Source organism: Odontesthes bonariensis, chromosome 14 (genome assembly GCF_027942865.1).
Source record: "Odontesthes bonariensis isolate fOdoBon6 chromosome 14, fOdoBon6.hap1, whole genome shotgun sequence".
Lineage (NCBI taxonomy): Eukaryota > Metazoa > Chordata > Actinopteri > Atheriniformes > Atherinopsidae > Odontesthes > Odontesthes bonariensis.
This window is the reverse complement of record NC_134519.1, coordinates 499,900-512,500: the sequence shown is the minus strand read 5'-3', so window position 1 is coordinate 512,500 and position 12,601 is coordinate 499,900. Positions and strand designations below refer to the sequence as shown.

Sequence of the window (12,601 nt, the reverse complement as noted above, 5' to 3'; positions counted from 1 at the left end):
GCCGTGCCCCGGCTGTGCCCCGGCTGTGCCGTGCCCCGGCTGTGCCCCGGCTGTGGCCCGGCTGTGCCCCGGCTGTGGCCCGGCTGTGCCCCGGCTGTGCCCCGGCTGTGGCCCGGCTGTGGCCCGGCTGTGCCGTGCCCCGGCTGTGCCCCGGCAGTGCCCCGGCTGTGCCCCGCCTGTGCCCCGGCTGTGCCCCAGCTGTGCCCCAGCTGTGCCCCGGCTGTGCCGTGCCCCGGCTGTGCCCCGGCTGTGCCCCGGCTGTGCCCCGGCTGTGCCCCGGCTGTGCCCCGGCTGTGGCCCGGCTGTGCCCCGGCTGTGCCCCGGCTGTGGCCCGGCTGTGGCCCGGCTGTGCCGTGCCCCGGCTGTGCCCCGGCAGTGCCCCGGCTGTGCCCCGCCTGTGCCCCGGCTGTGCCCCAGCTGTGCCCCGGCTGTGCCCCGGCTGTGCCCCGGCTGTGCCCCGGCTGTGCCCCGGCTGTGCTGTGCCCCGGCTGTGCCCCGGCTGTGCCCCGGCTGTGCTGTGCCCCGGCTGTGCCCCGGCTGTGCCCCGGCTGTGCCCCGGCTGTGCCCCGGCTGTGCCTCGGCTGATCGATCAGGTCTTTATAAAAGATTAAAGTTTGTAGAATGTGGTCTGAACTTATTGGGCGGATTTGTGTTTGTTGCTCGCTGACAGGTGGGAGGTCTGTTGGAAACGGAAGCATCCAATCAGACACCAGCAGCGGCCCATGATGTCGTGGGTGAAGCAGCGTTACCATGACATCAGCCCTGTGACGCTGCAGGTGGTGGGCGGGGCCGTGAGCTCCGCCCTGTACTGTGAGGAGGTGGAGGGTCTGTCGCTGGTGGAGTCCTTCCTGGTGGAGCTGTACCGCTGTAAACTCTGTCAGTTCACCTGCGGCCTGAGGACTGCCATCAGCAGCCACCAGCTGCTCAGGCACCGCCCCCCCGCCCTGCCATACCTGGAGCCCGATGGGAGAGAGGAGGCGGGGCTTCAGCGAGGGGCGTCGCCCTATCAGCTGGACCTAAACGGAGAGTCGAAGCAGAGCGATGAAGACGAGGAGTTCCTGCTCTACAACATGCTGGACAACATGAGCCCGCCCACCTGTGACATCAGCAGCGAGGGGGGGCTGCAGGTGGCACACACCTGTGAGGTAACACACACACACACACACCTGTGAGGTAACACACACACACACACACACACACACACACACACACACACACCTGTGAGGTAACACACACACACACACACACACCTGTGAGGTAACACACACACACACACACACACACACACACACACACCTGTGAGGTAACACACATACACACACACACCTGTGATGTCGCAGCTTCTCTGAGATGTCGCAGCTTCCCTGTGATGTCGCAGCTTCCCTGTGATGTCGCAGCTTCCCTGTGATGTCGCAGCTTCCCTGTGATGTCGCAGCTTCTCTGTGATGTCGCAGCTTCTCTGTGATGTCGCAGCTTCTCTGTGATGTCGCAGCTTCTCTGTGATGTCGCAGCTTCCCTGTGATGTCGCAGCTTCCCTGTGATGTCGCAGCTTCCCTGTGATGTCGCAGCTTCTCTGTGATGTCGCAGCGTGATGTCGCAGCTTCCCTGTGATGTCGCAGCTTCTCTGAGATGTCGCAGCTTCTCTGTGATGTCGCAGCTTCTCTGAGATGTCGCAGCTTCTCTGTGATGTCGCAGCTTCTCTGTGATGTCGCAGCTTCTCTGTGATGTCGCAGCTTCTCTGTGATGTCGCAGCTTCTCTGTGATGTCGCAGCTTCTCTGAGATGTCGCAGCTTCTCTGTGATGTCGCAGCTTCTCTGTGATGTCGCAGCGTGATGTCGCAGCTTCCCTGTGATGTCGCAGCTTCTCTGTGATGTCGCAGCTTCTCTGTGATGTCGCAGCTTCCCTGTGATGTCGCAGCTTCCCTGTGATGTCGCAGCTTCCCTGTGATGTCGCAGCTTCCCTGTGATGTCGCAGCTTCCCTGTGATGTCGCAGCTTCTCTGAGATGTCGCGGCTTCTCTGTGATGTCGCGGCTTCTCTGTGATGTCGCGGCTTCTCTGTGATGTCGCGGCTTCTCTGTGATGTCGCAGCTTCTCTGAGATGTCGCAGCTTCCCTGTGATGTCGCAGCTTCTCTGTGATGTCGCAGCTTCTCTGTGATGTCGCAGCTTCCCTGTGATGTCGCAGCTTCTCTGTGATGTCGCAGCTTCTCTGTGATGTCGCAGCTTCTCTGTGATGTCGCAGCTTCCCTGTGATGTCGCAGCTTCTCTGTGATGTCGCAGCTTCCCTGTGATGTCGCAGCTTCTCTGTTATGTCGCAGCTTCTCTGTGATGTCGCAGCTTCCCTGTGATGTCGCAGCTTCTCTGTGATGTCGCAGCTTCTCTGTGATGTCGCAGCTTCTCTGTGATGTCGCAGCTTCTCTGTGATGTCGCAGCTTCCCTGTGATGTCGCAGCTTCTCTGTGATGTCGCAGCTTCCCTGTGATGTCGCAGCTTCCCTGTTATGTCGCAGCTTCTCTGTGATGTCGCAGCTTCCCTGTGATGTCGCAGCTTCCCTGTGATGTCGCAGCTTCCCTGAGATGTCGCAGCTTCCCTGTGATGTCGCAGCTTCCCTGTGATGTCGCAGCTTCCCTGTGATGTCGCAGCTTCTCTGAGATGTTGCAGCTTCCCTGTGATGTCGCAGCTTCTCTGTGATGTCGCAGCTTCTCTGTGATGTCGCAGCTTCCCTGTGATGTCGCAGCTTCCCTGTGATGTCGCAGCTTCCCTGTGATGTCGCAGCTTCCCTGTGATGTCGCAGCTTCTCTGAGATGTTGCAGCTTCCCTGTGATGTCGCAGCTTCTCTGAGATGTCGCAGCTTCTCTGTGATGTCGCAGCTTCTCTGTGATGTCGTAGCTTCCCTGTGATGTCGCAGCTTCCCTGTGATGTCGCAGCTTCTCTGTGATGTCGCAGCTTCTCTGTGATGTCGCAGCTTCCCTGTGATGTCGCAGCTTCTCTGTGATGTCGCAGCTTCTCTGTGATGTCGCAGCTTCTCTGTGATGTCGCAGCTTCCCTGTGATGTCGCAGCTTCCCTGTGATGTCGCAGCTTCTCTGTGATGTCGCAGCTTCTCTGTGATGTCGCAGCTTCCCTGTGATGTCGCAGCTTCTCTGTGATGTCGCAGCTTCTCTGTGATGTCGCAGCTTCTCTGTGATGTCGCAGCTTCCCTGTGATGTCGCAGCTTCCCTGAGATGTCGCAGCTTCCCTGTGATGTCGCAGCTTCCCTGTGATGTCGCAGCTTCTCTGTGATGTCGCAGCTTCCCTGTGATGTCGCAGCTTCTCTGTGATGTCGCAGCTTCTCTGTGATGTGCCCCTCCCCTTCTCTGCAGGTCAGCACTCTTTTTGAGGAAGACGAGGAGGAGGCGGACGGCTCGTCCATCTTCCCTCTGAAGGGCGGAGCCGTGGACCTGTCCTGTCCCATCCACCCGCCCTCCACCCAGGAGGAGATGGAGCAGTCGGCTCACCTCATGACTCTGGGACTGTGTCGCATCTCTGCCATCAGACCTCCTCCTTCTCCACCTGCTGCTGCCTCCTCTCCACCCACGCAGCGCTCCCCTCCACCGGCTGAGCCGGCGGGCCGGCGGTGGCTGCCGTGTCACCTGTGTCCTCTGACGCTGCCGTCCCGGCGGCTGCTGGACGTCCACGTCCGGTCGCACCGCGCCGGCGGCGGCTTCGGCTGCGTCTACTGCGGCCGGGCGGCGGCCAGCTGGGAGGAGCTGGAGCCTCACTGGAGGAGTCACTGCAGGAGGAGGAGGGAGAAGAAGAAGGAGGCGGTCTGCGGGAGGAGGAGGGAGAAGAAGAAGGAGGCGGTCTTTGGGAGGAGGAGGGAGAAGAAGAAGAAGGAGGCGGTCTGTGGGAGGAGGAGCAGGAAGACGGCGTTCAAAACATCAGGTCAGCCTCACCTGCAGCTCCTGATAATCACCAGGTGATCAATAACTCCTCTGCTGCTAACAGCGATGATTGGTTGGCTTCAGACAGGTGGAGAAGTCGGCTGATTGGACGATCAGAAGCAGAGGAGGCGGAGCCTACTAACAGGTGAGTCAGAGCCTCCAATCAGCGGATTTCTACCGTGCAAAGAAGTCAAAAGAAGTTGTTGTGTCAGCAGAGCGAGCAGCAAACCTCCGACCGGGTTACCACAGAAGAAGAAGTCCAGGAGGAAGAAGAAGAAGGAGGAAGAGGAAGAGGCTGAGAGGCTGAGCTGCTCCCTGTGTCACAGGTACCTACATTACCCACAATGCCTCACTTCAGAGGCTTACGGGCGGGCAAAGCTGACTTCAGGTGATCTTGAGATGTGTTTCTTTCTCCAGACAGGAGTCCAGACAGGAGGTGACCTTTAACCTTTAACATACTAACTGAGGCCTGCAGAGTCTGAGATGTAGCTCTTTGGTTTCTAACCTTGGGTTGACCTTTAACCTTTAACATACTAACTGAGGCCTGCAGAGTCTGAGATGTAGCTCTTGGGTTTCTGACCTTGGGGTGACCTTTAACCTTTAACATGCTGACTGAGGCCCGCAGAGTCTGAGATGTAGCTCTTTGGTTTCTAACCTTGGGGTGACCTTTAACCTTTAACGGTTCAGAACGGTACGGGTAAACCACCTCCCAGCTTCTTCAGCTTAATGCCACACCGGCTCGCGGTCCGGTTGAAACCACTCTCTGACATTCTGCTCAATCAGCTGGAAAACTTTTTGGTTTGGCCCAGCAGCCTCCTCACCAACACCGGAGAGCAGAGCCTGGAACCGGTCCTGTGTGCTCGGTACCCCAAGCAGAAGGGTTAGAGACATGGGAACCACCCGTACCGGACTGAAACCGGCCCGTACCGGACTGAACCCGGCCCGTACCGGACTGAACCCGACCCGTACCGGACTGAACCCGACCCGTACCGGACTGAACCGGCCCGTACCGGACTGAACCCGGCCCGTACCGGACTGAAACCGGCCCGTACCGGACTGAACCGGCCCGTACCGGACTGAAACCGGCCCGTACCGGACTGAAACCGGCCCGTACCGGACTGAACCCGTACCGGACTGAACCGACCCGTACCGGACTGAACCCGGCCCGTACCGTACTGCACCGGCCCGTACCGGACTGAAACCGGCCCGTACCGGACTGCACCGGCCCGTACCGGACTGAAACCGGCCCGTACCGGACTGAACCGACCCGTACCGGACTGCACCGGCCCGTACCGGACTGAAACCGGCCCGTACCGGACTGAACCGACCCGTACCGGACTGAAACCGGCCCGTACCGGACTGAACCGACCCGTACCGGACTGAACCCGACCCGTACCGGACTGAACCGGCCCGTACCGGACTACATAGGGGGAACACGCCATAAATGTATCCATCTTCAAATAGGTTGTGTGGTGGATGATGTAGATGGATGCGTAGGGCTGTGATTGGAGAATTCATCTGTGATGTTGGTCCTCTGCAGGAAGTTCTCCTCAAAGCTGACTCTGAGGCGTCACCTGGGCGTGCACGGAGGAGAGAAACCCTTCACCTGTCCTCACTGTTCCTACAGGAGCCGACTGAAGGCTTCGCTGCTGCAGCACCTGAGGACTCACACAGGTAACACACCTGAGGACTCACACAGGTAACACACCTGAGGACTCACACAGCTAACACACCTGAGGACTCACACAGCTAACACACCTGAGGACTAACACAGCTAACACACCTGAGGACTCAGACAGCTAACACACCTGAGGACTCAGACAGCTAACACACCTGAGGACTCACACAGGTAACACACCTGAGGACTCACACAGGTAACACACCTGAGGACTAACACGGCTAACACACCTGAGGACTAACACAGGTAACACACCTGAAGACACACACAGGTAACACACCTGAGGACTCACACAGCTAACACACCTGAGGAGTAACACAGCTAACACACCTGAGGACTAACACAGGTAACACACCTGAGGACTCACACAGCTAACACACCTGAGGACTCACACAGGTAACACACACAGGTAACACACCTGAGGACTAACACAGGTAACACACCTGAGGACTCACACAGCTAACACACCTGAGGACTCACACAGCTAACACACCTGAGGACTCACACGGCTAACACACCTGAGGACTAACACAGGTAACACACCTGAGGACTCACACAGCTAACACACCTGAGGACTCACACAGCTAACACACCTGAGGACTCACACGGCTAACACACCTGAGGACTAACACAGGTAACACACCTGAGGACTAACACAGGTAACACACCTGAAGACACACACAGGTAACACACCTGAAGACTCACACAGCTAACACACCTGAGGACTAACACAGCTAACACACCTGAGGACTAACACAGGTAACACACCTGAGGACTCACACAGCTAACACACCTGAGGACTCACACAGCTAACACACACAGGTAACACACCTGAGGACTCACACAGCTAACACACCTGAGGACTCACACAGCTAACACACCTGAGGACTCACACAGGTAACACACACAGGTAACACACCTGAGGACTCACACAGCTAACACACCTGAGGACTCACACAGCTAACACACCTGAGGACTAACACAGGTAACACACCTGAGGACTCACACAGGTAACACACCTGAGGACACACACAGGTAACACACCTGAGGACTCACACAGGTAACACACACAGGTAACACACCTGAGGACTCACACAGCTAACACACCTGAGGACTCACACAGCTAACACACCTGAGGACACACACAGGTAACACACCTGAGGACTCACACAGCTAACACACACAGGTAACACACCTGAGGACTCACACAGCTAACACACTTGAGGACTCACACAGCTAACACACCTGAGGACACACACAGGTAACACACCTGAGGACTCACACAGCTAACACACCTGAGGACTCACACAGCTAACACACCTGAGGACACACACAGGTAACACACCTGAGGACACACACAGGTAACACACCTGAGGACTCAAACAGGTAACACACACAGGTAACACACCTGAGGACTCACACAGCTAACACACCTGAGGACTCACACAGCTAACACACCTGAGGACTCACACAGGTAACACACACAGGTAACACACCTGAGGACTCACACAGCTAACACACCTGAGGACTCACACAGCTAACACACCTGAGGACTAACACAGGTAACACACCTGAGGACTCACACAGGTAACACACCTGAGGACTCACACAGCTAACACACCTGAGGACTCACACAGCTAACACACCTGAGGACTCACACAGGTAACACACCTGAGGACTCACACAGCTAACACACCTGAGGACTAACACAGCTAACACACCTGAGGACTCACACAGCTAACACACCTGAGGACTCACACAGGTAACACACCTGAGGACACACACAGGTAACACACACAGGTAACACACACAGGTAACGCACCTGTTTTTTTCTCTGTGTTCAGGTGAGAAGCCGTACAGGTGTTCAGAGTGTTCGTACGCCTCAATAGATCGAAGCTCTCTGCTCAGACACTGCAGGACTCACAGTCAGGAGAAGCCATACAGGTGTCATCACTGTGATTACAGCAGGTAACACACACCTGACACACGCATGTACACTCAGACCTGTAAACAAATGGGTGACCACCGAAGGCGTCTCTTTCGAGACTTAACCCTACCCTAACCCAACCCTAAACCTACCCTAACCCTAAACCTACTCTAACCCAACCCTATACCTACCCTAACCCAACCCAACCCTGACCCTAACCCTACCCTAACCCTACTCTAACCCAACCCTATACCTACCCTAACCCAACCCAACCCTGACCCTAACCCAACCCTAACCCTACTCTAACCCAACCCTAAACCTACCCTAAACCTAAACCTACTCTAACCCAACCCTATACCTACCCTAACCCAACCCTAACCCTACTCTAACCCAACCCTAAACCTACCCTAAACCTAAACCTACTCTAACCCAACCCTATACCTACCCTAACCCAACCCGACCCTAACCAAACCCTAACCCTACTCTAACCCAACCCTATACCTACCCTAAACCTACTCTACCCTAACCCAACCCTAAACCTACCCTAACCCAACCCTAACCCTGACCCTAACCCAACCCTAAACCTACCCTGACCCTAACCCTGACCCTAACCTAACCCTAAACCTACCCTAACCCAACCCTAAACCTACCCTGACCCTAACCCAACCCTAAACCTACCCTAACCCAACCCTAAACCTACCCTAACCCAACCCTAAACCTACCCTGACCCTAACCCAACCCTAACCCTGACCCTGACCCTAACCCAACCCTAAACCTACTCTAACCCAACTCTAAACCTACCCTAACCCAACCCTAAACCTACCCTGACCCTAACCCAACCCTAAACCTACCCTAACCCAACCCTGACCCTAACCCTAACCCAACCCTAAACCTACCCTAACCCAACCCTAACCCTGACCCTAACCCTGACCCTGACCCTAACCCAACCCTAACCCAACCCTAAACCTACCCTAACCCAACCCTAAACCTACCCTAACCCAACCCTGACCCTAACCCTGACCCTAACCCAACCTTAAACCTACCCTAACCCAACCCTAAACCTAACCCTAAACCTACCCTGACCCTAACCCTAACCCAACCCTAACCCTGACCCTAACCCAACCCTAAACCTACCCTAACCCAACCCTAAACCTACCCTAACCCAACCTAACCCTAACCCTAAACCTACCCTAACCCAACCCAACCCTAAACCTACCCTGACCCTAACCCAACCCTAAACCTACCCTAACCCAACCCTAACCCAACCTAACCCTAACCCTAAACCTACCCTGACCCTAACCCAACCCTAACCCTAACCCTAACCCTAACCCCAATCCTAACCCTAAGGATATTGGAAGGATGTAAAGTAAAGGGGGTGCCTAAACCTAAATTTTGAGATAGAAACAGTAACAGCAGGAAGCACAAACAGAAAGTACGAACAGGAGCACGAAATACGGAGCAACCGAAAGCATATAAATAGAAGCAAAAGGAAGCACAGACAGTAGCACGAAAAACGGAGCGAACAGAAGCAAAATAGAAACACACTAGGCCTGAGGAAGACAAAACTATGTCGAAACGTTGCCAAGAATAGTGTGTTGAAAGGAAAGAGAAATCCGAAAAATAAGCCTAAGATGAAACCAATTATGGGAAAGTAAGGGAATTTGGAATATCCGTTTTATGTTTGTCCTAATTTAAATTTATTTTAGGGGCACTGTGGCGAATGTCAGTGGCGAGCGTGCACCTCCTCTCCTCTTCGGAGGAGTGGACAACCCTTTCCCTACCCTACCCTAAACCTACCCTGACCCTAACCCTAACCCTAAACCTACCCTGACCCTAACCCTAACCCTAAACCTACCCTGACCCTGACCCTAACCCTAACCCAACCCAACCCTAACCCTGACCCTAACCCAACCCTAAACCTACCCCAACCCTGACCCTAACCCAACCCTAAACCTACCCTGACCCTAACCCAACCCTAAACCTACCCTAACCCAACCCAACCCTAACCCTGACCCTAACCTAAACCTACCCTGACCCTAACCCAACCCTAACCCTAAACCTACCCTAACCCAACCCTAAACCTACCCTAACCCTAACCCGACCCTGACCCTAACCCAACCCTAACCCTTACCCTGTAACTGGATGTACAAAACTGTACATTTTATTTCCACTGCAGGAACTTTTTTCCAGGAACTAGGATCTAAAAAGAGTTCTGGGTTAGAGATTTCTGGCCTGAGAAGGCCCAGGTTGGGCGGTAGTACCTTTGGCCCTGAGCATTAGGGTGGAGCTTGCAGGGGGGAACCCTGATTGGTGGAAAACTAGACCAGGAGGCGGTTAACTGTGAGCAGTGTGGTGTGGGTGGCTGTGACTCAGCAGTAAGAGTGGGCCGTCCAATAACTGGAAGGTTGGCGGTTCGATTCCCGCTCTCACTGCTCAAATATTAGTGAACTGACAGCTGGAGGGGTGGCAGAGGTGCCCCCTCCTGCCCCTCTGTTGTGACTGGATTATGTGGAGTTTGTGAGGAGTTGTAACCTACATATGTGGCAGCTGGTTGCCATAGTAACATATGTTCTTTTGGGGGGTTTGTTTCAGCATCCAGAAGAAGAGTTTGGATCTTCACGCTCGCCGCCACCATACTGGTGAGGTGTTTCCATGCCAACAGTGTGAGTACTCGAGCCCGGACCGGCAGCTGCTGTTGAAGCACATCCGCAGGCACCACCCCCACCCCCAGCAGGCTGCACTCCAGTTGGACTGTTTGTGATGTCACATGTTTACAGCAGAATCTGGACAGAACATTTTTATTTCTGCTCATTTTTACATGAAATAATAAAATTTTATTATTTATTATTTATTTTTGTGTACTTGTGCTTTTTACACTTGCTCTGACTTAAACTGCTACTGTGTCAATGCTAAATTATGAAAAGAAGTTCTAACTCAAAGGTCACAATAATAAGGATCAAAGGAAATATGTGTCCCTGTACAGGTCCCTCACTGTGTCAGGAGAAACTGAGTCCTTTCAGGCACTAGAACCTGCAGGGACTCAACGAAGAAAAGACTTGAGCCTGAAAAGTTGTCCACAAGACAAAATGTATAAAATATGAAGTATACTATTAATTTAAGATGGCTCTGTCAGAAGTCAGCCATGGTGCCTGAGAACTTTAAGCAATGAACCGGTATTTAATTTGGCCAAAGGTCATTTCTATCCGTGCCCTTGTTTTAGTATGTGCATGTGCATGTGCATGCCCTTGTTCCTGGATCAGGATATGGCGTGAGGAGGTACGGCCAGCATGCATAGCCTCTGTCCCCAGGCAGGACACCATTGAACTCTCCTGCAGAATAAGAGAAATGTTGGATGGATATACATGTGTTAAGACTTGGCAATTTGATGCAATATGTGCCTTATATGGCTATCTATAATAAAGTATGACGAGCACTTTAAATTCCTTAAGATGACCTCTACACCTGACCTCTCATTACATTACCAAAATTCTGCCTATGCTACACCTTACTTCAAAAGTACACTCCTTCGGGTAAGTAAAATTCTCGCGCCTTGTGCAAACCTCTGTGCCAGTGAGGATGCTCGGAACATCCTAGAATCATGAACTGATCCCGGCCATTTAGCCTCAATGTTGGAAATGAAATGACCTCCATCACAGATCATCTGTATGCACGGAGGATAGGAGTCAATGATGAGGTTTCACAGGGCAGAAATGTAACATTGCTCAGCATTACTCAAAGGGGTTGATGTGGTGTTTTTCAAAATGAGAAATCCAGAGTCTATGGACAATTATCCCCAAGTGTACCTGAACATTTAGGATATGGAAAAATGTTCGGTTTACGTAGTCGGCCTCCACGGGTCCAACATGGGTACAGTTTAGTGCACCGATAACATGGGGAAGCCTGAGAGAGATGATGAACTTAATGCAAATACTTCAGCCAGTATTAGTCCGGTTCACTGTACAAAAATGTACTTTTGGGGGGATTTGTTGACCTATACATTTTTGGAATCTGCAGACCTCGGGGATTCCAAAAACCAATGTTGCCACTTGAACAGACACCTGTATGGCGGCCATTTTGGAATTTCAAAACGGACGCCATAAAATACAGAATTTCAGCTACCTTGGCCTCTAAACAACCTAAAAACTCAATTTAACATGCCAATCCTATGTTTTCTTGGTCAAGGAATCCAATGGTGACTTCAAAATTATGCTCAGAATCGTGCTGTGGCACCCCCAAGGGTTTGTGTGGACCCCCACCCCCTTTGTCATTATTTATATAATCATATGCAGAAATTTTAAGTATTTTTTTCCCAGACTTCTGACATGGGGTCATTAAGGGGGATTAGAGTAACAATTTCCTTTTCCACTTCTTGGAGGTGCCACAATTTTCTTTCCCACCCTTTGGTGGCGCCACAGCACGATTCTGAGCATAATTTTGAAGTCACCATTGGATTCCCAAGGTCTGCAGATTCCAAAAATGTATTGGTCAACAAATCCCAAAACAATTCCCACAAAAGTACATTTTTGTACACAGTGAACCTGACTAGCAGGTTGTTTTGGTCAGACACCATGCGTACCTCAGGTGTGGGTCACTTTGGACAGCTGCTAAATAAAACTGAGTTTTGACAGAATCGGAGCACCAGGAGCTGAAGGAGAACCAGAAGCAGACGTGAGGAGAAGCTGTAAAAACTTTATTATGGAAACACTTATTCCTTTAGCAGTTTGTCTTTATCTTCAACAACTTTTCTGGGAAAGTTTTTTTCAACTTTTTTTCCTCTTCCTGCACTGGAAAAAATCAAAGTCTTACCAAGTATATTTGTCTCATTTCTAGTCCAAATATCTCATTACATTTAATATCAGACACAACTGCCTAACAAGCACCATTTCAGCCAGATATAGGGACTTGTTTGAGGACAATACATCTGGAATATCTTGTTAAATGAAAAAGTCTTGAAAACAAATTGTTTTGAGTTGCATATCATATGAAACAAGCTTTTTTTTTTTTTTTACATTTAAAGAGATTTTTAAGCTAATTTCAAGATCACTTTTATCTCAAATGTCCTAAATTTTATTTCAAGA

At 52.4% G+C, this 12,601-nt stretch overlaps 1 protein-coding gene across 3 annotated transcripts in view; it reads left to right on the top strand.

Moving 5' to 3' along the window:
- The window catches only part of LOC142398465 (uncharacterized), a 12,825-nt gene extending 2,451 nt beyond the window's left edge, over nucleotides 1–10,374 (top strand). Inside the window, exons 2-9 of one of the 3 annotated variants that reach the window (XM_075482456.1) lie at nucleotides 671–1,145; nucleotides 3,358–3,798; nucleotides 3,835–3,919; nucleotides 4,003–4,063; nucleotides 4,131–4,244; nucleotides 5,459–5,592; nucleotides 7,441–7,564; nucleotides 10,116–10,374. In XM_075482456.1, the coding sequence (XP_075338571.1) occupies nucleotides 723–1,145; nucleotides 3,358–3,798; nucleotides 3,835–3,919; nucleotides 4,003–4,063; nucleotides 4,131–4,244; nucleotides 5,459–5,592; nucleotides 7,441–7,564; nucleotides 10,116–10,284 (1,551 nt within the window). In that variant the 5' untranslated portion in view covers nucleotides 671–722 and the 3' untranslated portion in view covers nucleotides 10,285–10,374. Of the gene's footprint in view, nucleotides 1–670; nucleotides 1,146–3,357; nucleotides 3,920–4,002; nucleotides 4,064–4,130; nucleotides 4,245–5,458; nucleotides 5,593–7,440; nucleotides 7,565–10,115 lie in introns of all 3 variants that reach the window. The other 2 variants (XM_075482455.1, XM_075482453.1) reach the window with 2 other exon arrangements.
- The last annotated feature ends 2,227 nt before the right edge of the window (nucleotides 10,375–12,601 follow it).